Source organism: Sus scrofa, chromosome 5 (assembly GCF_000003025.6).
Source record: "Sus scrofa isolate TJ Tabasco breed Duroc chromosome 5, Sscrofa11.1, whole genome shotgun sequence".
NCBI classification, from domain to species: Eukaryota; Metazoa; Chordata; class Mammalia; order Artiodactyla; family Suidae; genus Sus; species Sus scrofa.
In genome coordinates this window covers 18044730-18070308 of record NC_010447.5, presented here as the reverse complement: position 1 = coordinate 18070308, position 25579 = coordinate 18044730, and the positions used below count along the sequence as shown (strand labels likewise).

General features: G+C 48.6%; 1 protein-coding gene across 1 annotated transcript; it reads left to right on the top strand.

Annotated features, from left to right (window-relative positions):
• LOC100155249 (keratin, type II cytoskeletal 3-like) lies at positions 14307-23151 on the top strand. Its single transcript, XM_001927245.2, has 9 exons — positions 14307-14951; positions 16679-16899; positions 17746-17806; positions 18709-18804; positions 19029-19193; positions 20296-20421; positions 21026-21246; positions 22005-22039; positions 22278-23151. The coding sequence occupies exons 1-9, from the start codon at positions 14307-14309 to the stop codon at positions 22670-22672; spliced, it is 1965 nt and encodes a 654-aa protein (XP_001927280.2). The 3' UTR covers positions 22673-23151.

Genomic DNA, 25579 nt, shown 5'->3' with positions numbered 1-25579 from the left:
TACCCAGGCTGGCTCACTTGTGGGGCAGCCTTTCCTCACCTGCCCCCTTCGGTCTTTGGGAGAATATGGTCAAACCTGCCCCTATATCCTCATTCCTTGTGACTCAATAGCAGCCACCCCTCCCCCTGGCCAGACTTTGTCTGTAACACACCACCTCTCTTTCCCCCTCAAAAACTGAGATTTCAAGGTTGTGGAAAAGCAAATAAACAAGGTTTTATTTAGTAATTACCACCTACCCAGACAGTGTTTTGAGAATTTTGCATGTAACTCATTTACACCTCATAATGATCCTATAGAGTAGACATAATTATACTCATTTTACGTAGAGGAAAAGGGGGCACTGTGATGAAGGTCACAATTAGCAAGTGGGAACAGGTCTGAAACAAAAATAAAATATGCTAAATTTCCTAAGTTTTATTATCCACAAATGCTATGAGAGTTTTTTGAGGGTGTGGTTTTGGGTAGTGTAGGGGTTTTTTTGGGGGGAGCGGGATCTTGGTTTTAAAGGAAACAAAACAAAATGGACAAGGTCTGGACCTATTTTTTTTTTGTCTTTTTTTTTTTTTTTTTTTTTTTTTTTTTAGGGTTACACCTGTGGCATATGGAAGTTCCCAGGCTAAGGGTTGAATCAGAGCTGCAGCCGCTGGCCTCCGCCACAGCCACAGCAACATGAGATCTGAGCCATGCCTGTGACCTACCCCACAGCTCACATCAATGCCATATCCTTAACCCACTGAGCAAGGCCAGGCATCGAACCTGCATCCTCATGGATGCTAGTCGGTTTCATCTGTAGGGGAGTATTTTATCATTGGGTTACTAGAATACTTGCTTCCTTTTTAAAACATGGATTGTTATTTTTATTTGAGCTCTTTTATTATCGGATTAGAGCGATATAAAAATAAAATTTAAAGGCTAATCTCCCAGTTGAAGGTAGACTCATACTGAGCAACACTGGAAACTGGGCACTCACAGAAAAAGAGAGCAATATAAAATATTAGCTCTGGAGTTCCCCTTATGGCTCAGCAGTGATGAAACTGACAGGCAACCATTAGGACGTGGGTTTCATCCCTGGCCTCACTCAATGGGTTAAGGATCATGTGTTGCTGGGAGCTATGGTATAGTTTGCAGGCATGGCTCGGATCCTGAGTTGCTATGGCTGTGGCGTAGGCTGGCAGCTGCAGCTCTGATTTGACCCCTAGCCTGGGAACTTCCATATGTTTTGGGTTTGGCCATAAAAAGACAAATAAAATAAAAAATAAAAAAAAATTAAAAATATTAGTTCTTAGTATTCATTCATATGGTAATAAAAATAATACCTACCTCTCAGGGATGTTTCAAGGAATACATGAAATAGTATATATGAAAAGCACCTTATAAAGTAAAAGATATTCATAGACATATTGTACCATAGGTCTCAAAAGTTTGATTAGCAACTAGATTGTAAACTCTTTGAGGAGAGGGACTATGTCTTTCATTGTTAGTGTGTTCCATGATACTGGGCAGAATATGTGTACTCTATAGCACTTATTGACTGGTGGACTGATTAAATGATTTAATGCATGATAGATTTTAGTACAGCTCCCAGAGCAAGATAAATGCTCAATAAGTGAAAGATATCACCCTCATTATTTCTAGGGCTACCCTTGTTTATTGATTTCTAAAGAATTAGAGTCTTAAGGCTAGAAATGACTTAGAGGCCTTGAAGAGGAGCCCCCATCTCGATACTGGAGTCCTCTATAAAGCATGGTTCAATAATTGGCAGTCCACCCTCCTGTTGAGGGTACTTCCTCTCTCACATGGAGGATGCTAAGTTTTGTCCGACCTTGTAAATTCCACTCATTGGTCCAAGTTGTTCCCAAGTGGCCACAGGGAGCAACTCTAAGTCCCCTTGTGCATGAGAATCTCCAAATGTCTGAGGATGATTGTCCTTTTATCAGATTCTTTCTCCAAGTTGACTACTTCCATTTCCTTCTTTGCTTTGGCATGCTCCCTGACATCCTGTGTGCTCTCCCATAGACATATTTTGAATATCTGGACCCCAATCCATCCCTCCAGGTAAGGCTTGACTAGCTCAGGAAAAGTGTGGGCACAGGGCATCCTTTGTGCATCCTCCAACCTTGCAGGTGAGTCTGGCAGCCCCTTTCCACCGCTGAGTCATCCTGAGCTAGTGCATTTTATACTTGCCATTGTGAATCTATGCCTCCCCATGACCAACAGTACAGCTTGTACATGTAAGGTTTTGATTTACATTAATCTCTGTTCAATCTTTCTTATTAGATTTGGCTCAAGCTCCAAATTGTCAAATTATTTTTGGATTCTGATCCTGCCACTCAAAGTTCTTGTTACTCTGACAAGGTTCAGGCCAGTTATAAATTTGAATTATATGCAAAGAGGTCCTGATTTGGGTTTACTGGAAAGAAAAACTGCTATTTAAAGCAAAACCTGCTGCAACCTAAATATCTGTTGACAGATGAATGGAAAGAAGATGTGATATATTTATTCAATGGAATGTTAGAAAGAATGAAGTGATGCCATTTTCAGCAACATGGATCCTAGAAATTATCATACTAGGTGAAATAAGCCAGGCAGAGAAAGACAAGCACCATATGATATCACTGATATGTGGAATCTAAAAAAGATGCAAATGAACTTATTTTCAAAACAGGAATAGAACTAAAGACATAGAAAAAAAACTTATGGTTACCAAAAGGGAATGGGGGGGCAGAATAAATTAGGAGTTTGGGATTAACATATGCACACTACTATATATAAAATAGATAATCAACATGGCACAGGGAAATATACTCAGTATTTTATAATAACCTGTAAGGGGAAAAATTGGAAAAAATAGATATATATGTATGTATAGCTGAATCACTTAGCTGTACACCTGAATAAACTTGGTCATGTGTTTTACAGAATTAGTGTCTTACTAAGTTAGAGTCCTCCCTGCTTCCCTGGACGGGAATGTCATTCAAAACATTCCTCTTGGAGTTCCCATTGTGGTGCCGTGGAAACGAATCCTACTAGGAACCATGAGGTTGTGGATTCGATCCCCGACCTCACTCAGTGGGTTAAGGATCTGGCGTTGCCATGAACTGTGGTGTAGGTCACAGACGTGGCTCTGATCCCGTGCTGCTGTGGCTGTGGTGTAGGCCGGTGGCTATAGCTCCGATTGGACCCCTAGCCTGGGAAGGTCCATATGCCATGGGTGTGGCCCTAAAAAGCAAACAAACAAACAAAACCCCCCAAATGTTCCTCTTTTCTTTGCCTATACTTTTAATTACCGTAAAGTGGACCTTTTGGATGTACCATGCTGTACATTTTAACATGGTTATACATGTATAGATTCATGAGGCCACCAGCACAATTGGGGTACAGAACGGTTCCGTTACTACCCTCCCGAACTCCCTCTTGTTATTCTTTTATAGTCACACACTCCAACCACCTCTAGCCATGGTCAAGCAGTGTTTTTTTTTTTTAATTTAAATTTTTTTTTTTTTGTCTTTTTGCCATTTCTTGGGCCGCTCCCGCGGCATATGGGAGGTTCACAGGCTAGGGGTCTAATCGGAGCTGTAGCTGCCAGCCTACGCCAGAGCCATAGCAACTCGGGATCCAAGCCGGGTCTGCAACCTACACTACAGCTCACAGCAACGCCGGATCCTTAACCCACTGAGCAAGAGCAGGGACCGAACCCGCAACCTCATGGTTCCTAGTTGGATTCGTTAACCACTGTGCCACGATGGGAACTTCCGTTTTTTTTTTAAACTCTCACTATAGTTCTGTCTTTTTGAAAATCTTATATAAAAGAATCATGAAGTAGTAACCTTTTGAGATTGACTTCTTTCACTCAGCATAATGTCTTTGTGATTCAGCCAAGTGGTTGTGTGTATCAACGGTTTGCTCCTTTTTATTGCTGAGAGTATTCCATTGTGTGGATGTGCGTGCATGATATTCTTGTGTTGACATGTCTGTCTCCCCTGCTAGCCTATGACCTCCTCGAGAGCAGGCACCGGCTCTTCTTTGTCTTTGTGATTCTAGTGCCTGGTAGTTCTGGGCCCAGAGAAGAAACTAGATAAATGCAGACTGACTGAGGGCTGAGGACAGAGCATCGTGTCAGAGGATGCTGTCCAGCTCAGAGTAAGAGATTCAGCCAGCATGGGTGTGTCTCATAGTGTTATGCTTCCTACAGGTGGTTCTCCATCAGTCTCATGAGCAGCCCAGTTGGCATCTGTGGGGACTCTGTTTCCCTACCTCTGCAATGTCCTCTAGCCTACCTGGCAGGCTGCCTCTATTGAAAGTGAGATAGTTAATTTGTCACAATGTTTCCTTAGTAAAGCCTTGCCAGCTCCTGAGGTCTCACTGTGTGTGTGTGTGTGTGTGTGTGTGTATCTCCCCAAATTTGTTTTAACCATGTATCCTGAAGCTCCCAGCTCTTCCTGGGCTCCAGGTCTCTGTGTCTTTCAATGTCCTTGGTTTGCCCCCTGTTCCCCTGGTCAGATGGGGTGTTCTCTATGAAGAGAGGTTGAAGGTCACCTTCTGCGTCTTCTTCACCACCTTCTTCCTCTAATCAATACCGAACTGATTGGAAAGGATGAGACGAAATTCCTTTTTGCGTCACAAAGCAACACAACCTTGTCCCCAGGAAATGCGACACCAGTACTGAGTAGCAGTCTGCCTAGCAAACTTAATGTCAGATCCTTGTGGCTGGTGCAGAGTTGGAAGTTAGAGTCTACCTGGTTATGATGAATCTTCTACAACGAACAAATGATGCCACTACTCAAGTATTCTTACCAGTTTCTGTGAGAGCTATAGCAAATGTTTCTGAGCTTTATTGTGAAGATTTCCAGCTGAGGGAGTGAGATGGGGATGGGCAGAGACTCAGCCCATCCTCTGCTAACCAAGTCCTGCATTCCTGGGGCTATGTATTAGGAGGGGAACACCTTTCTCAAACTTGCACATAGGCACATCTAGAATAGCTGTGGCTTTAATCTCCCTCATTTAATGTCATCTTTTCCAAGATAACAGCTTGACGAAGTGCTCTTGGCCTTACAAGCTTCTCCCTCCTACCTCCCCTCCCCCCACATCCCTACTTCAAGGTTACAAGTTTCGGTATCCTCTGTCCTGTGAGCATTTTCACAACCTCTGTGGTCCCCCTTGAGCCTGGCACCCTTGTCTTGCCCTCTGACCAGAGTTTGTCACACTGGACCTTGTCCTGCCCTGGGCCATAAGACTTGCTTCATCTGATGGGTTTAAGTTCAAGAGCTGGGTATCCCAACTTCCACTCAAGCCTAATGAGCATGCTGGGCCTTTGAAGTCATCTGCCTTGGATTTAGAAATGAGTGGATGAGCCACAGCTACAGTCTTTCCCTTTCTTCAGCCTCTCCAGCCCCTGTCCCCAACCGCCCAATAGCAATTTCACTTCCTCTAACTTTTGAACAACCTAGTTTCCAACTTAAATTAATAACAAGAAGCGCTTGAGGTGCTTTCAAAATTTCTGATGTCAGGCTTAGTCTCATTAAATCAAGAAATCAAGGGGGTGGGATCTGGCATCAATAACTTTTTTTTCTGCTTTTTAGGGCTGCACCCTATGGAGGAGGTTCCCAGACTAGGGGTCAAATCTGAGCTAGAGCTGCTGGCCTATGCCACAGCCACAGCAACGTGGGATCCAAGCTGCATCTGCGACCTACTCCACAGCTCACGGCAACCCTGGATCCTTAACCCACTGAGTGAGGCCAGGGAACAAACCCACACCTCATGGTTACTAGTTGGATTTGTTTCCACTGTGCCACAATGGGAATTCCACCAATATCTTTAAAGTTCACTAAATGATTGTAATATGCTGCCAAGTTTGAGAAGGTGAGTCACAATGGGAATTCTCCCCCCCCCTTTTTTGGATGGGCCATGACATGCAAATGTTCCTGGGCCAGGGATCCAACCTGAGCCATGGCAGTGACAATGCCGAGTCCTACTGCTAGGCTACCAGGGAACTGCCCTTTTCACTCTTTAATGGAGTTTTTGACAATAGAATGTTACTTTATTTCATTAATTCTTTTTTTTTTTTTTGTCTTTTTGCCGTTTCTTGGGCCATTCCCGCGGCATATGGAGGTTCCCAGGGTAGGGGTCGAATCGGAGCTCTAGCCACCGGCCTACACCAGAGCCACAGCAACGCGGGATCCGAGCCGTGTCTGCAACCTACACCACAGCTCACGGCAACGCCAGATCTTTTAACCCACCGAGCAAGGCCAGGGATCGAACCCGCAACCTCATGGTTCCTAGTCGGATTCGTTAACCGCTGAGCCACGACAGGAACTCCTATTTCATTAATTCATTCTATTATTCTTTTGTGTGGTGATTTTTGTGTCCTGTACTCAGCTCTATACGCTAAGGTCATGGATGGTCTCTGGGATCTTCTAAAAGGTTTACTGTTTTACCATTCACATTCAGATTTGCAGTTGACTTTTGCATACATTTTTTGCCCCTCATGGTCATCAATTTGGCGGTTTGATATCACTTTAATGATTAAAAGGGAGATGGCCATCTGAGTAAGCTTGGTGGTGAGCATACAAGTGTTGGCCAAATTGTTTTCTTATGATTGAAATATTTTATAATTATTTTTATTTTTAAATTTTTTTATTTTTTATATTTTATAATTAAATGGAAAATGAAAAATATTTAAGCACTGATGTTCCCCTGGGTTCTTTCTTTGATCTGCTGTTCTTTTCATATTAGGTAGTCTTCCTGAGTGAGTTTGCTAACTTTCTTTTATTCATATATTTATTTAAATTTCATGGAGCCCAGTTTGGCTCTTACACTATGAGAGTGCTGGCTACAGAGATACATATACCATGGCTGTTCCCTTAAGCCACAGTCACATATACCATGGCTGTTCCCTTAAGCCACTTGTCCCTATTTATACCAGCCACAGTCTGGTATAAATAGGGACAAGACAATATGGTAAATTTCTTGGAATAGCTCTTCCAAAGAACAGCCTAGAGCACATGTTATCTTCAACATGAATATTCTATCCTTCCTGCCCCCTCTTCCTGTCCCCCTTGTAACTGATTCACTTTGTTGTGCGATAGAAATGATTGCAATATTGTAAATCAACTATACTTCAATACAACTTAAAAAATAATAAAAAAATAAAATCAACTTTGTTGAAGTATAATTCACATTCAGTAATGATGCACTCATTTGCAGAGGACATTTCAATGAGTTTCGACAAATGTATACACCTGTGTAACTACAACCACAGTCAAAATCTAGGACATCTTCCAAAATGCATTCCTGCCTCTTTGCAGTCATTGCCCACCAGCCCTCAGGCCCAGGCGGGGCTTGCTTTCTGTCACTATAGGTTAGTTTTGCCTCTTCTAGAATTTCCTGCAAATGGAATCAGGCAGAACATATTCTTTTCATAGCTGGCTCCTTTCTTTTATCAGGATGTTTTTAAAATCCATCAGACAGACGTATTGTGAGTATTTTGCTCTGGGCTCTGGTTTGCCTCTTTTTGTTCTCAGCCATGGGTTTCTAAGCTCCCTGCCCCGTTTCAGTTGCTCTGGTGGTGGGGCTTCATTATCATCAGCATCTGCCTCTGCATCTAAAGGCAGAGAATGGTTGGCCCAGCCTCTTAGACTAGATGAAACTCTGCATCTGGTCTGAAGACAGGACAAGTGACACATTCTTATTGTTCCCCAGCCTTTCATAAAAATGTGCAATTTTCCTCCTTTAATAACGTTCCTTACATTATAAAAGTTAGTCCACTAGAATTAAAGCAAACTGGAACTTTAAAAAAAATACAAGGGGCCACATTCCCTAAGATTCTGATTTTAGTTATTTATTTTTAATTTTTTTATTACTCAAATGAATTTATCACATCTGTAGTTGTATAATTATCATAACAATCCAGTTTCATAGGATTTCCATCCCAAGATTCTGATTTCAGAGGTCAGGAATGGTGATTGAAGATCTGGATTTTTTAAAAAGCAGTCCAGTGGTCTTATGTGCTCTTAGCACTGAGAGACACTGTCCACAAGGTCCCAATTGTGCAGCATAGCATGGCGTGACCATTATTATCCATTTCAACCTACACCTTCCTTTCCTTCTTATCACCTGTCTTCCTCCTCCATGGCCACTATTCTGCAAGCATGTGGGATCACTCACCCACAATCACCCTCACCCTCACCCATATTTGAAATGTTTTCCTTTCCAATGAGGACGCTTTTCTCCTACTCTCCTCCCACTGTGTCCACTCCTATTCGTCCCACAATACCCCACTCAAAATTACCTTCTCTCTGATGCCTTCCATAGCCTTCCTTCTTCTTATGTTCATAGTAATTTGTTTGATTTGCTGTCACAAAATAGACCTCAAAGTACTGTCAGGAATTGTTTACATGACTGACCCGTCTTTCAATAGTGAGCTTCTCTAGACCAGGGGCCTGTCTTGTGCATCATCATGTTCCTATTGGGTAGCCTGGTGCCTGCCATAAGGATGGACTTAGCAGATGATTGTTGAAAGAATGAATGGATGTTTGGAGAGATGTTCAAATGGAGAGTGGTTCATATTGGATTCTCTGGAGAGCATGAAGTCCTGAGGAAACAGGGGCTGGATACTCCTGCTGGGTCCTCTGAACACTGTGCCTGACCCTTGCTTCCTGCTCTAGTTCATGCCTTTCAGCAGAAAGAAGAGTCAGTGGATAGGTTGGGACAGCATCTACCTTCTGACTCAATCAGTTTTCAAACCTAGTTCGTGCTTCAGGCTTTTGCCATTTCCATCTGGGATCACAGGTTGTATGAAAGTATATTGCCTGTGAGTCACAAAAGGGTGTGTGTCCATGGGTGGTATGTTTGCCCATTTGTCTGTCGGGTCAGATAAGTGAAAAGGTTTTAAAAAGTTGAAGACTTTCCACAAATGTCAGATATTATTGTGTCAGCATGTATGCTTGTCAGGTTGTGGCTTGGCTTTTGGGGAAAACCAAGAACTTCCTGGGTTGAACAAAGCTGGCTGGGTGCTGGGGTGGTGGCTAGGGGACTGTCCCATGTATGAGGCTTGTCCTCCAAGGACTTCCGCACTGTTTGAAATGGGGGGAAGATGTTCTCAATTGACTTATGGGCATGGTAGGGGCAAAGGATGCTATAGGACAGGAGAAGCCAAAGGGCCAGGCTGGTCACATAAGGCATCATGGTGAGGCTGGGCTGCTGCTGGTTCCTAAATGATGGGTCAGTTTGGGGTATAAAGGGAAGGGGGAGGAGTGTTTTAAGTCCAAGGACCTTTGTGATCCCTAGGACATAGGGAGATCCATGCAGGAGAGGTCAGGGCAGAGCTCCGCACAGAGAGGTGCTGGGGAGTGGAGTAGGGAAAGGGCAGAGGAGCCTCACCCTGGGGCCTCATTTAGAGGCTGGGGGAGGCAAAAGTCACCAGGTGTCAAGTGCTCAGTGTCACAGTGGTCCATGGCTCCAGACAATGGCCCACCAAGCTTGCAAAATCACGTCTGTGGTCCTGAGCAGGAAGGAGGGAGATGGCGCAGCAGCAAATATCCCTCTGCTGGGAAATAACCCAAGATGCCCTCCTGGGAGCCAGGTTTGGACAAGTGTTCGAGCAAACAAGGACCCTGTTTGTTCTTTTTCTTCTATTCCACACTTTGTTTTCACCTGACCTTTCCCAAACATGATCAAAACCAAGTCAACTGTTCAGAGTTAGGGCTTGCTCCATGCGCTGAGCTCTGTCTGGATAGGAACAGACACAGAACGCCCTGTGGGGCCATCAACATGGGCTCCAGATTGGGACAGAACTGAGTCGGAGGCCTGGTTCTGTTACTTTTGGTCTTATACAAGTGATTTAACTTCCAAGTTCCAGTTTTCCTCATTTGTAAAACGGAGCCATGAACCTTCCTTGCAGAGTTGCTGTGAGGGTCAAGCTGGCAGAGGTTAATTTTATTTTTTAAATTTTCGTATTTTTTTTAATGGCTACCCTTGTGGCATATGAAGTTCCCAGGCTAGGAGTCGAATGAGAGCTGCAGCTGCCAGCCAAAACCACAGCCACAGCAACACGGGTCTGAGCTGCCTCTGTGACCTATGCCATAACTTGCGACACTGAGCAAGGCCAGGGATCAAGCCCGCATCCGCACAGAGACTATGTTGGGTCCTTAACCCGTTGAGCTATAAGAGGAACTCTGTAAAATGTTAACTATAGAGCCCGTGCCCCAGCCAGCGCCCCATGACTCGCTTTTTTGCTGCGATTATAATCCCTCAGTTAACACAGTGTTTTGCCCTTCTGTTTATAAAGCCCTTTGCAAAACTTAACTCGCCTCCCATCCTCTCTACGCAAGAGGCAGAACAGAGGTTGTCAGCTGTTTATGACCAACTAAATGGAGGCCCAGAGGGATCTGGGACCAGGGTCTTTTTCTCTGGCCAGGGGGCTCTCTGGGGCTCCACTCTCACGGCTCCTGGGTAGGAGGGTCTGGGCACTTTGAGGAGGCCGATCTGTCCCTGAGGGCCCTCTCCTTCAGGGCTGAGCCAAGTTCAAGACTGCAGCTGCTGGCTCAAGACCTTCATTCCTGAGTTCCAGATGCCCCAGGGCTGGCCCCTTCGGTTCCTCACAGAGCCGTGCTCCCTGCGAAGGTCGACTCAGGGCGGACTCTGACCAGGACATGGAGCTGAGCCCTGCCCTCCCTGCCAAGGCCTCCTGGCCCAGCGCCCCTGATCCTGACACAGCCCCACATGCTTCTCCTCTGTGGCTCTTTCCCACCTGCTGACCCTGGCCTGGCGTCATGTGCCAGCGGCTGTGCCCTGTGTTGGCAGCCTGTCTGAAGCCCTGAGCGTGCCATTCGAGTGCCCTAGTCCCCAGAGAAGCCAGGGCTGCCTGCGGGGGGCGGGGGGAGGAAGAAATTGCTCCTCTGCCTCTGTAGTTGCCCCAGTGAGGGCCCAGCTTCCCAGAGAGGAGGCAGCCTTGTCATGGTGCCAGCCTGGGAAGGCACAGCCACGGCCATGGAGAGGAGGGGGTGCAGGGGCTTGCGTCTCCTCTGGGGCCCTGTACCCTCACCTCCCGAAAAGGCCCATCGGGGCTAATTCTGATGGTGGCGACTCCCTGGCCAGCGGCACACTCTGTTTCTGTCAGTAAGAGGCAGCAGAGGAGAGCAGCTGGGCTTTGTAGTCTGCGTGTGGAGGATTAGCAGTGGGCTTTGCCCGGAAGAAGGGATTTGGGATGGGCCCTCATTAGAGTCCCAAACTTCCACCCCAATCCCTTTAGACTTTGCTCTTGACATTGAAAATGCAAACTGACTTCTCAGCATATTCAAACTGGGCCAGGGCATTGGCAGCTGCCAAGGGGTGGAAACCGGGCAATTATTCTCGTGTTTCCCCTTAATAGCACGGATTGAAAAAAGAATGGCAAGTGGGGGCAGGAGGACAGTGAGAGACATTCCCTCGTCTGTCCCCAGGGTCTTTGTTGATGAAGGCATCAGCCACACTTGGATTCCACTCTTTTTGGATTCTGGAGTCAGGATTAGTCTTACATCTGGGTAAAGAGAGCAGCTTTCTGTCTTGTGTTGTTAAAGCCCCAGCGCCAGCCTCAGCCCCAGGCACCAAGGCTCCATCCGTTCACTTTGTCCAGGCTGACCATCCTCAGTCTCATGAGTGTCAGCAGGCTGGTACAACAGTGGCGAGGACACTAGGACACTGCCCACTGTTGCCCCTTCCTCCCGCCCCCACCACCCCTTTGAACCCCAGGCTTCAGGAGGCCTGGCTTGAACCCCCTGCCCAGGTGTGTCACCTTGTGTAGAGGAGGAAGCTGAGCAGCAAAGAGAAGTCTCGGGTGGTGGCTGAGTCAGGACGGAACCTGGATGTCTCCTCTTAGCCTGTGCCCCTATTTGGACTCAGTTGCTGTAAGTTGATTTCTCAGATTAGTGCGATGCTTTGGGCAAGAATTGGGGCCAGAGGGGAATGAGGCAGGCAGCTAGGTTTTGAAGGTAAGGAGGGCAATGCCCATCTATGACACACAGGGCTTCATGGGGAAGAGTGATGAGAATGTGTGTCTGCGTCTTGTGTGTGTTTATAGTTTTGTGAGTATGTATACGTGGATGTGTGGTAACTATGAGTGCATAGTATACATGTTGTGTTTGCTCCTCTGTGTGTGTGTGTGTAATTGTGTGAGTTGTGTATCTGTATGTGTGCTTACTGTGAATGCACTGTATTATGTGTTATGTTTGCATCTTTCTCTCTCTCTGTGTGTGTAGAAAGTCTGGTAGTCTGAGAACACTGAATTTTGGGTCAGGGAGAGCTGCATCAGGCAGAACCTCCATCTGGTGACACTTTCCTAGCCCCCTTACCTGAGGGCCTTTGTGACTGTGTGCTGGAAGAGAACAGGGGCACAGTTTCTGGAGCTGCTCTAAGGTCTGATGGGTCACCAGTTTAAATTGGCTCTCCCCTGACTCAGCTTGTAGGGGAGCAATTTCCCTGCACCCCTGGTTTAAAGTGTGGTGAACTAAGGGTGACATAAACGAGGGAGGAGCTTTGGAGGAGCAGGTCTCTGAGGACAGAGGAGGTCAAACTGGAAGAAGAAAGGGACGCTCATTTAAAAGGGGGATGGGCTTTGTAAAGACTGATTTTTCTGGAGAGCATCTGAGGTTTCACTGTCAGGATCAAAGTCATCAAGACTGGTCTTTGCTGTAGAAAGGAAACAGGAGACAAGTGTTATAAAAGTGATTAAACATTCACAACACACATGATAAGTGACACAACAATTTGCTTTTCTCATAATCATCCTCTTGACCACCTTCAGAAGAGCCATCCTTCCTCTTTTTTTTAGAGTATAGTTGATTTACAATGTTGTACCAATTTCTGCTGTACAGAAAAGTGACCCATCATAATACATACACATATATACATATATATACACATACACATATATACTCATACATATACATCCTCGTTCCTTTTTAAAAAAACTTTAGACAGTGACAAGAAAGAGAAAATTAGCAGATTTAATGGAGCTTCTGTAAAATTTAGGGATTTCAGTTAACAACATGTTCTAGAATAAGAGTCAGAGGTGAGAGGCAAGAATACAACAGGATAGTGGGAAATACTGATGTAATTTGGAACACTGAGTCAAAAAATATCTGAAACTTTTGTTTCCAATATGGAATAAAGAGCAATGCAAAGAATTTTAGGAAAAAAACCCAAACTATTCCTAGATCATGATGTGGTTGGAAGTAATTAGCCCTACTGTATACATCGTGATAAGAAATAAAAATACGTTTTAGAAAACTCATGATGAAAGGAGCCTTCACTTGCCTATGGCCTGAGGCAAGTTAAATGGCCACTTCCCCAGGTTTTTCATAGCCATCTTTCTTCTTAAATGTTAAATATTCCAATGATCCAAGCTTCCTAGACGGTGTAGATGGTGTTTGTTAGGGATGTTGAGAGGAGGAGAGCTTAGAAATCCTGGCTTCATTTTCTTACTGTGAGCTTGGAAGAGGAAAGGCTGGTGGTTTCTCTGGCTTAGACGAGGTGGTCTGCACCTTCTTCCTGCCTGGACTGGCCTTCCTCCAGCTTTCCCTTTCCTACAGGCTCTCCTCTGTCTTCTCCCTTCCTCAAAGTCCTTGGCTGTGGTCTATACTTCCTCTCAGTCCACCACACAGCCTTCTCCTCCTGAGATGGACCCCCTCCCCCACCCCTGCCCCTAGCACTCTGTCTGAGTCCTTGTGGTTGAGAACATGTCCTGTTGAGTGACTCAGATGTGTACCTTCTGCCTGGATGGCAAGAGCCTCAGAAGGATGCTACACCTTCTCTCACTCTTGCATCTTCCATCTCCTCATCTGTCTTTCTCCTTCCCAACCTTCCCCCTTATTCTCCCTTCCCCCCAGGTCCTCACTTGGGCTCTGTACCCATCCCATAATCTCCTGAGGTTGGCTGGGCTGGCAGAGTGGCCGTGGGGATGCAGGAGAGGTAGAGAAATGCTGACCTGTCACTCCTGGGATGGGAGCATAAGTCTCTTGGGGAGTAGGGCTGTGTCCAGCCCTGTAGCATGGCCCCTCTCCCAATTTAAGCTTATTTCAGGTGATTAACCCCAGGAAGACAAAGCTATTTGGAAATTTGGGGTGATTACCGAGGTGTGTTTCAAGTTTTTGGACTTGACCTCTTGCTGCCAGGCAAACCAAAGCTCATAATACCTCAATTAGTTGGCTGGTGCTCAGCCAGCCAAGCTCCCCAGCCCTATATAAGAGCCATCTGCGGCCCATAGCTTGAGAAGTTGTCTGAGTTTCCTCCAGCTTTCTCCACCCTTCCTTTGGAATACCTTGCTGTCCGCCATGAGTCGCCAGGCCAGCTACAGCCAACAATCCTGCAGGTCTTCTGGTGGGGGCCACCGCCAGGGCTTCAGTGGGCACTCAGCTATTGTGTCGAGTCAAAGCCGGATCAGCTCCACCAAGTCCTCCTTGGCCTCCCGCTCAGGTGGGGGTGGCGGTGGCTCGGCTGCCTGTGCCATGATGGGTGGAGGCTTTGGCAGCAGGAGTCTTTACAGTCTAGGGGGGAATAAGAAGATCTCCATCAGCGTGGCTGGAGGCAGCACCCGGGCTGGCGGGTTTGGGGGTGCCAGTGGAGGATATTTAAGAGGCAGTGGTTTTGGAGGTGGTGGACGAGGGATGGGCGGGGGCTTTGGTGGAAGAGCTGGGGGCTTTAGAGGGGGAGCTGGCGGTTTTGGAGGAGGAGCTGGAGGCTTCGGAGGAGGAGCTGGGGGCTTTGGTGGAGGAGTTGGAGGCTTTGGTGGCCCTGGTGGCTTTGGTGGTCCTAGTGGTCCAGGTGGCTTCCCTGGGGGAATCCAGGAAGTGACTGTCAACCAGAGCCTCCTGCAGCCCCTCAATGTGGAGATTGACCCCCAGATTGGGCAAGTGAAGGCCCAGGAGCGGGAGCAGATCAAGACCCTCAACGACAAGTTCGCCTCCTTCATTGATAAGGTGAGCCCACCTTGGCACAGCTAGACAGTGAGAAAATCTGGCCTAATTGGGTTGGCCCCTTTTTCCTCCTCTCCTTTTGCCTCTGAGAAAGGACCTATGGGTTCATCCTCTACCTCCAGTGCTCTGGAGCACATCAGCAGGTGGTGGACCTGCCTTGGGTGGCAGATGATGAAAAGATGTCACTCTGGATGGAGTGACTGCCCCCTCCGTGTGCCCCATCACTACCTCTTATCAGAAGCATTGCCAGGATTGCAGGCTGCCATCATGAGTGTCCCCTCACTGTCGCCCTCTGAAGCCCAAACATAGAATGCCTTCTCTATGGGGAACTGAGAGCTGCTCCCCTTTGAAAGAGAGGCCGGCTCTGTCAAAGCTGGATATTTACCTGAGTGATGAGCTAATCTGCTGTCAACCTAAGGAGAGGGATGAAGAGAGGTGGGAGGGGGGTTGGGATGGGGTAGGGATGACAGTTACTTCCTCCTGGGTGGTACTCTTAGGAAGATTTTGGCCTGAAGAGTTGTGAATGCCATTGACATTTGTATACACATGCATGCCACTGACACTTAGTGAGTGAGGCTAAAGTGATGTTTTGCAGGGATTTCTGTGCTCTGGATATTCCAAGCAAGGAACACGATGACAACTGTTATGGTGACTAGAGGGTATTTAGGCTTGTTCAGCACTGTTGAGTACAGTGTGTGGAAATCTCTTTGTGACCATGGAATAAAATCAGGTCTTAAAGGAAAGGTTTGCAAGGACGCTTTGTGGCTCCCCTCATCACACACAAATGCCCTGGGCAAAGTCAAAAGAGGAGAAGTTGGTCTTAACTTTGGAATAGCAGACTCAGTAGAGGTGAAGCTCTTGAAAGTCTAGGGATCTGCTAGACACTTGGGTGTCCAGATAAATTATTCACAGAAAGGTAGAAGTGATATGAAAATGCTGCTTTCCACAGAAGTGGGTTTTGCTGCCCAAGCTCTTCTCAGCAGAGGCTCTCATCATCCTTAAAGGGAAATTCTCAGGTCTTGGGGTCCCAAGTGACCAGCGTAAGCCCTGGCACACGCTTGGTGCTCGGCAAACATTTGCTGAATTACCAATTGATTGACATTTACTCCGCTTGTTTATGCAGTTGACCTGGAGCTTGTGTACAGTAATGCTTTGTAGTGGATGAAAGTTTGAGACATCTTTAGTCAGTAGTGCAATTTAAATACAGCTTGTTAATGTTTAACAAGGCTTGGCAGAGGGCCCATCTTAGGTGCCTCTGGACCCTTGTTCTTGGGACAAGGGCTTCCCAAGAGCCATTTCTCTATGGTTTTCCATATTTCCTGCCTTAGTGCAGGGCATTGAGATCTGCTGTAAACCTCTTCCCGGAGACTACATCTGCTGTAGGATGTCAGATTTCCTGCTATTTGTTGAATAGTAAATGACTGAGGAATGAATGAATGAATGAGTGATACGTGGAAAGCCATCCAGTCTAGATATTAGGAAGCCTTAGCTCTGCTTTGTCACTAACTGGTGGTGTGATCTTGGTTATCTCTGGGCTTCAGTGTCACCTGCCCTGCGTGACACCGATGCTGCTTGTCCACACGTTGTTAGCACAGAACTATCGCAGCGTGTAAAATGCAGCCCCGCAGGAGAGACGGGAAGACCCCTTGGACTTTGTTTCTGGGGAAGTCATCCAAGATGGCAGCTGGCTGCAGACAGCTCCTTGACGCTCCGTTCCTATTGGGCGGCAGGTGCGGTTCCTGGAGCAGCAGAACAAAGTCCTGGAGACCAAGTGGAGCCTCCTGCAGGAGCAGGGCTCTGGCTCTAACACCAACAACCGCAACCTGGAGTCTTTTTTTGAGAACTACATCAGCAGCCTCAAGGCCTTTCTGGACGGGCTGCACATTGAGAAGGACAAGCTGCAGGAGGAACTGAGGAGCATGGAGGAGATGGTGGAGGACTTCAAGAAGAAGTGCGTGTCATCCAGTCCCCGGGGGTGGGAGGGGACAGCTCTGTGCCAGCTGGCTGCAAGCTGATGGCAATGTACTCTTAGCCTCTCCGATTTTCAATATCCCAATCTTTACCATAGTGGCTCCTGGTTTGTTTGGGGGTGGAAACCCTTTCGGGAATTTAATGGAAGAGTACATGTAAGTTTGGTCGGGGGAGGATTTCAAGACACCCTGAAGTTCATTCACAAATTGTATAGACTTGGGTAACACCCTCTCTCCTCCCTGGATTAGATCATCTCCAAGTTCCCCTCCAAACCTGAGCTTTATTTCCCTTCAATAGGCTTCTAAATGAGAAGCAACTTACTTTAGAGTTAAGAGTACAGTCTCTGGGGTCCTAGAGCTTAGATCAAGGCCCATTCTGCCACTTATCAGCTCTGTGATCTTGGACAAGTTCCCTAGCTTCTCTGTGCCTCCATCTCCTCATCTGCAAGATGGAGACAGTGATAGTATTTACTCTATTGATTGTAGTGAGGATCCAGTGAGTTGATACAAGCATCATTCACAGAGCAGGACCTGGCCCATTCTAAGGGATCCATTCTTGGTTCTCATTAATTCAAGAAGTATCTACTGAGAGCCCATGGGGCTACTGTACTTGAAGGCCCCAGGCCGGTCCCCCTGAGGCACACAGTCAGTGCTCCATGCAGTCTGCAGAAGAACCGGGTCTCACCTGAGCCTGGGAGGTGGCACCTTGCAAGGACACAGGCCTTGAACGAAACAGCAGGACAAGAAGCACTGAGTCTGCTGCATTACTTACTCGGGCCACAGTGACATCCTGGGGAAGGTAAGCCAGAAAGTGACTCTTCTCACAGGTACGAGGAGGAGATCAACAAGCGCACAGCGGCAGAGAACGACTTCGTCGTCTTGAAAAAGGTGACGGTCCTTTCCCCCACTGCCCACCCGGAGCCCCGCCCAAGGGAGTGCCTTGAGCTGAGGGGAGGGCAAGTCCAGTCCTGCTACTTGGAGGGACTCCTTCAGGCCATGTGGAGGAGGGAGATCAGGGAGGGAACCCCCCCCCACCAGCAGGGTTGGGAGGGGCAGGCAGGCCTGGCTTTTCAGGGCCCAGAGGCTCCCCTTTTGGGAGGAGGGGCTGAAGGGTCCACGCGACTTTGCCATGCTGCTCCCTGATGGGCATGCGGGTTTATGGACTTGATTAGGCCTGAGCTGTGACTAGAAAGTGGGCAAAGAGAAGAAATAGGTTTTTTTTTTTCTTTTAGGGTTGCACTCAGTGTATGCAAATTCCCAGGCTAGGGGTCAGATTGCAGCTGCAGCTGCCAGCCTAGGACACAGCCACAGCATAGCACCTACACGGCTGCTCACAGCAACACTGGATCCTTAAGCAACTGAGCGAGGCCAGGGATTGAACCCGTGTCCTCAGGGATACCAGTCTGGCTCTTAACCCACTGAGCCACAGTGGGAACTCCTCCATGGAGCAATTTAAAGAGAGCCTCTGAGGGCAGCAAACTTAGATTCTCTCCAGACCCTCCTCACAAATTCTCCTCGCCCCATCTCAGTGTAATGGCTCTGGCCCCCATTGCGTTCTTCCCCTCACCCTCGTACCCTCTTCTGCTATTTTTGGAGGGGTATTCACCAGCCAAGCCTGCAAAACAGCCTCTTTGGTAACGTTAGGACAGGTGTGCTGGTGCCTGAATGGGTTTCTCATTTCCCCTGAGCGGGAGCTCCTGGGTGGGGTGGGGAGGGGGCGATGGTCCCTTCTTCCTGTTCCTTCCCTCGGTGCCCAGGACGGGTAGGACTGTGACTGAATTCTTTCCCAGGACATTGATGCTGCCTATATGACTAAAGTGGAGTTGGAGGCCAAGGTGGACAGTGTGACTGATGAGATCAACTTCCTGAAGGCCCTCTACGATGCTGTAAGCCTACTCTTCATCCCCAGGCCTCACGCCCCACCTGCCTCCCATCGCGTAGACAGAAAGGTTCACCTGTGGGCGTGCGAGTCGTGTCTGTCCTTCCGACAAAAGCGACGCCTTCCCACCTGGCCGTCCCTCAGTCAGTCCCAAGCACCCCCGCCCCCCTGCGAGCCGGTGGCTCCCGCGCCCATCCTCTGGGGAGCTCAAGCGTGGGCCTGTCTCTACAGGAGCTGTCCCAGTTGCAGTCAGACACCAGCGACACGTCCGTAGTCCTGTCCATGGACAACAACCGGGACCTGGACCTGGACAGCATCATCGCTGAGGTCCGCGCCCAGTATGAGGCCATTGCCCAGAGGAGCAAGGCCGAGGCTGAGGCGCTGTACCAGACCAAGGTGGGTGACATCATGGTGTAGCCTGTCTCCGCCACAGACCTAGCTGGACAGACCAACCAGGAGGGAGCGCCTGCCTCCGAGTCATTCTTCTCCTCACCTCCAATATGGCAGCTCCCCGCTTCTCCCCCTGGGCTGGCCTTGCTAACAGACATCTCCCTTCCGAATCAGAGGGCTCTGACTTTGCTCTAACTTGGTGCTTCTCAACTGGAGGGGAAGGTAGGCTTTTACCCCAGGAGACTTTTGGCCATGTGTGCAGACAGTTCTGGTTGTCACCCCTAGGATTGTGGGGTGGGGTGCTTCGAGAATCTAGGGGGTAGAGGCCAGGGGTGCTGCTCAACATCCTGCAATGCATGAGACACCGTCCTCTCCACTAAACAAAAAATTATCCTGCTCAATATGTCCATAGTACCAAAGTTGAGAAATCCTTAACCTAAATCCCTCTGACTGCATTTCCTATGTCGTTGGAGACACTTCCATTTCTCTTCCACCGATCTGGGCCTTGTCGTGCGTGCTTCTGACTCGATCACACTGAAGGGTGGAAGCTGGTGTCTGGAAGGAAGCGGGGGAGGGGAAGATTGAGCAAAGTTAGAGGACAGATGCAAAGAATTCTGTACATCTTTCTCTCACCCCCAAAGCTGAATGCAGCACAAACAGCCCTTAAACATCAGACTCTGCCTTTTATGCCCAAAGAAGTACAGCCTGCTGGGTAAGGGGCAGCTCCAGCATCTGCAGTGTCTGTATTTGGGCTCCAGTCCTCTCAATAGCTAGATGAATTTAGTCATGGTACTCAAGCAATCTGTGTCTCAGTTTTTCCATTCATAAGATGTGGTAGTAATGCCTTCCTCTCCAGGGACGTGAGCTTCGATGACGTAAAACACAGGGCCTGGGGCAAAGTGGATGGTCCAAAAACAGCAGTGGCTGTGCCGGAAGATGTGTCCCTGATGCAGGAACAGAGCACCTGGTTCCTCCATCTGGGTGACCCCACACAGGCCACAGGCTGTTTTTTTTTTTTTTTTTTCTTGTTTGTGACCTGAAGGGGTTGGATCAGGGGACCTGTAAGCCCCCACAGTCTTTCTGAACATGTGACTCCTTTTGGACACAGTTGGGTGAGCTGGAGACCACGGCCGGCAGGCATGGAGATGACCTGAAGAGCACCAGGAGTGAGATCTCGGAGCTCAACCGGCTGATCCAGAGGCTGCAGGCTGAGATCGAGAGCATCAAGAAGCAGGTGGGACGGAGAAGGGGGCACCTGCTGGAGGCTGCGGACTGATACGTGAACCATAAACTTGGGGCTTGGGACTTACTGCAGTGAAATCATACCCCAGCCTCACATGGGCTAAGACTGACCAGCACAGTTCTGGGCTATGTCATCTGGACCCAGGTCCTGCCTGGAGACTGGAGGTTGATGTGGGCCAGACCTGCTGGGTTCAGACATGATTAAGGAGGTGGGGGAAAGAAGCTGATTGTGTGAAGACCAAACTGGGAGTTCAAGGCTGTTCAGATCTAGATGGGCAAGGGCAGGGAGGCAGTTTCTCAGATAATTCAGGAAAACTTCCTGGAGGAGGAGGGTTTTCAGAAGAGGCTCAGTCTCTTATCTTGAGAAGAGTGAGGTCTAGGAGGAGCCCAGTGGGCTAGGTCCTTGAAGCCCGATGCTGGTAATCCCACTCCTTGACGTGCTAGGATCTTGACTGAGGCCCAGGCTTTACCCTCTCGGGCTGTCGTTTCTTCCTCCCCCAAACATGGGGAGATCCATGTGCAAGCACCAGGCACACAGGTAGGGCCTCAGTGAATCCACTTGAACCTGAATTGGACTCCTGGTCCCCCGCACCCAGAATACCAACCTGCAGACGGCCGTCGCTGATGCAGAGCAGCGGGGGGAGGTGGCTCTCAAGGATGCTGACACCAAGCTTCAGGAGCTCAAGGTTGCCCTGCAGCAAGCCAAGGAGGACCTGGCCCGGCTGCTGAAGGAGTACCAGGAGTTGATGAATGTCAAGCTGGCCCTGGACGTTGAGATCGCCACCTACAGGACCCTCCTGGAAGGCGAGGAGTGCAGGTGAGTTGGAGCCCATCTGGTTCGCCCCAGTCCCAGAGACCTGGTGGCTTTCCTGCCTGAGCCTGCTGCCAGGTGCAGTGTGTAGGCAGGGCACATTGTCAGAGGTGGCAGCAGCCCTCGGCAGGCCCAGCTTCCTCCTTCAAAGGGCTTCAAGATGTGGCCAGTCCTCCAGGAGAACAGTGTGCTCTGTGCAGTAGTGACACCACCAGAAACTTAACCTTGGATGGATTTCCCCATCCTTCATGTCTCACCTTTTAGCTATAAAACACATATCTGCAAAGAGAGGATTCATAGGTATACATATTATTTCTAGGTTATTTATCAGTGCTTTAGTCGTAGGTTTCTGAAGAGTGGGTTCCTGTAGGCTGGCCTTTGTCAGTTCAAATACCATTTATTATACAGGATCCTGAGGAGTCAGGGGAGAGGATGGGTGGGCACAGGAATGAGCCTCTGCTCTGTTTCTCTCTGGGGAAATGTGAGCACAAAAGGTAACCAATTAAGTCTGACTTTACCCAACAGGAGTAAGATCATAATTTTTTAAAATGATTTTTATTTTTTCCACTATCGTTGGTTTACAGCATTCTGTCAATTTTCTAATGATCCTAATTTTTTGAGGCCCCACCCAGCCTATTTTTGATTGTCAGCCTCAATCAGGAAGGAGTGGGGGCGGGGGGCCAAGGCTTTCATCGCTGTTGACTCTTTGGGAACCGAGGGTCTGATGCAGATGATTAAAACCCAGGTCTGTTCTTCCCCAACAGGATGTCTGGGGAGTGCCAGAGTGCTGTGAGCATCGGTGAGTACCGGGTTCCTTCTCTGGAAAGGGGCTGGACGCCTTGGGACAGTATTTCTCAAACCGTGGGGACTGTGGTCCCGCGCTGGTGTGAGATCTTCCTCTTGGCGCTGAGCTGCCAAATCTCAGTGGGCGGTCGGTAGCTGCGGAGGGCAGGTGGGCAGATGGGAGTAGCTCCTGAGGGGTGGGCGTGCCGGGCGGAAGCTTCCAGAAGCTCCCTGACCCTTAATGCTCTTTGCAGAAATGGTTCACAACACCAGCAGCAGCAGCAGCAGCGGTGGCGGCAGCGGCGCCCTGGGAGGAGGAGCTGGGGGTCGCGGAGGAGCTGGGGGCCGCGGAGGCCTGGGCAGCGGGGGTCTGGGCAACGGGGGTCTGAGCAGCGGGGGTCTGGGCCGTGGAGGCCTGGGCAGCGGGGGCCGCAGTGGCGGGGGTCTGGGCAGTGGGGACCAAAGCTGTGGGGTCAGCCGCGGGGGCCTCGGCTCTGGTGCGGTTTCCAGCGGGAGCTCCGCGGGGCGCGGAGGCCTCTCCACTTCCGGTGGCATCGTTAGTGGGGGCAGCAGCAGCAGCAGCAGCCGCAGCTCTGTCCAGATCTCTCAAAGCTCCTCCCAGAGCCAGCGGTCCCACCACAAATTCTGAACGGGATGCCCAAGGTGTCCCCAAATCCCCCAGCTTCCTTTACCTGCCAGCACGCCCCAGCTCTGTGCGCCCCTTCACACCCCTGGGGGACCATTTCCCAACGTAGCTTTAGATCTGTGCACCCAGGAACCCTCCTGCCCAGACGGCTGGCGTTGCAGCCTGAAATTTGCTCGGAGGGTAATCTCGTTGAAAAATACATCTACGTCCATAAGGCTGAGTGGCAGGGCAGTGCCCAGGAGCTGGACCGTATCACCACCTCCCCCGAGCAGAGGACCCCACCCCAGCCGCCTGTCCCACTGCCTTGCAAGAAAGCTCCAGCCAGCCCTATGCACACCCGGCTCCCCCTCCTTTTAGCCAGGGGCAAACCACCCCCACTCCCCACCCCATCCGGCGCTGGTGCTTTGATTTCCCTTGAGCTGTCTTGTCTTGGTACCAAGATAAGAATTCTCTGTTCTGTATCTTCAGTAAACTGCATTGTTTCAAACACAGTGGTGGACTTTTCCTTCCGGATTCCAAGGTCACTGGGTCTAATCACCACCGGTGGCTTGGGGGAGCCCTTTTCACACACACACAGCTCTGGCCTGAGCCTGAAGGAAAACCTTAGGGAGAGAGTTCTGAGAGTTCCCAGGGCGGAGGGGCCAGGCTTTTGATCCACTGAACACTGCGCATGACGTGGATCGACTTCCTTAACTGATCAGGTTTACAATTTCTGAAATTGTCATTGCACTTGAAAAAGGTTGTAGGTGAAATTTCCTTGCTCTTGAATACTCCCTCAAATGTCTGAAATTGTCCAGGAATTACAGCTAATCATACTCAAGTGAGTTGCTGATAGTCAAATGTTTTTAAAAGCAATTAAAAAAATTCAAATGTTATATAACCCCAAGTTATGTATATGGAGGATGTATTTCAACATGTTTGATATGATGTGGAGTGGAGCCTTCAAATACGAAGAGTTACGAGAGCCGACAGAGAACTTGAATGGCCTTGGGACAGGTCACTCCTGACCCCTACCCCAGACACAGCACAGAATCAGGCAGATCCAGGACTTGGACAGAATGTGGGCTCAGTGCAGAACCCAGGAGGCCTCTCTCAAACCAGGGATATACAGGTGGGAGAAGCAAAATAAAAGGTGGGCCCACGGGAGAAGACCTGCTCTTTAAAGTGTGGTCCTCATGACTGACAATGATAAGCAGAAAGAAAGGACACGCCTGCTGGTGAACACAGAAACTCTTAGCTGAGTAAACACACAGCTGCCAAATATTCACAGCCTAGAAAAACACAACATACAACCATGGCTTTGACAGAGAATGTTCTGGCTCTAAGCTTACCTGGGATAGTATGATTCAGAGAGAGGAAGACCTGGCAGCTGCCCACCGCAGCCTGGGCTCAAAGGGGGTGTAAACTCACCTCTCAAAAGAGAACCCCCTGGAGTTCCCGTTGTGGCTCAGTGGTAATGAACCCGACTCATATTCATCAGGACAAGGGTTTGATCCCTGGCATTCCTCAGTGGGCTAAGCATCCAGCATTGCCGTGAGCTGTTGCATAGGTCGCAGGTGAGGCTCAGATCTGGTGTGGCTGTGGTTGTGGTATAGGCTGGTAGCTGCACCTCCAATTCAACTCCTAGCCTGAGAACTTGCATATGCTGCACCTGCAGCCCCCAAAAGACACACACACACAAACCAAAAAAACCCAAAAAACAAAAAGCGAACCCAGCACTGGCTACACATCCCTCCAGGCGGTAAATGCAATGTAGAGAGAGGTGCCTTTAGCCTCATGACAGAAGAGATGCTTTTGACTTGTTTCAAACAGATTAAGAACTCGCCAGGTTCCTTTAAGCCCATGATTAAAGAAAACCTCTCCTGCATCTTTTGTACACTGAACAATCTGTCACAGGCCCATGCAATGACTTGATAAAGGAAGGATCTGTTAAAGGAAGCTGGATGGAAAATACAATTTGGTTAACAGACATTCATGAGTCTCAAGCAGCACTATCATAATCACTAAAATGGAGGCTCTCTTGTTGCCTGGCATTCTGCTAACAGCTTTTAAAGAATCAACTTCATTTCCACGGAGGTAGGTAGGATTCTTCCCTACACTTTACAAATGAAGAAACTGAGGCAAGAAAGATGACTGAAATTATCTAGGGTCCTCCGACTAGGTAAGTAGGGGAGCTGGGATTCAAATGCCAGCAGCCTAAGTTCAAAGCTCAGGCAAGCTGCCCAACATCCCCCATCTCAGTAGTAAAATGAGATTGTGTGTGTTGAGTGATGCCATCTATTCATCTCCTGGCATATGTAAAAAGAGCTCAATAAAGGGCCATTACTATCATGGCCAACATTTCTGGAAACCACTTATTTATTTATTTATTTTCAGGGCTGCACCTGCGGCATATGGAGGTTACCAGGCTAGGGGTCTAATCCTAGCTGTAGCTGCTGGCCTACTCCAGAGCCACAGCAATGCCAGATCCAAGCCGTGTCTGCGACCTACACCACAGCTCATGACAATGCCGGATTCTTAACCCACTGAGCGAGGCCTGGGATCGAACCCGCAACCTCATGGTTCCTAGTCGGATTTGTTAACCACTGAGCCACGACGGGAACTCCTGAAATCACTTATTTTTTAAAGGAGGGAGTTATTATAAATTGTTAATTCCTTATGTTCATATAGGACTCTGATCTAGACCACCAAAGGCCAGATGAGACCTGACCTGGAAATTTCCCACAGTTCTCATTTTCCTCCCATGGATTTGAGATTCTGGTCTTCATTCCACCACTAACCAGCCCTGTGACCTTGAGTCTGTCTTATCTCCCAATTAAATTTTTTTTTTTTTGTCTTTTTAAGGCTGCACCCACAGCATATGGAATTTCCCAGGCTAGGGGGTGAATCAGAGCTGCGGCTGCCAGCCTA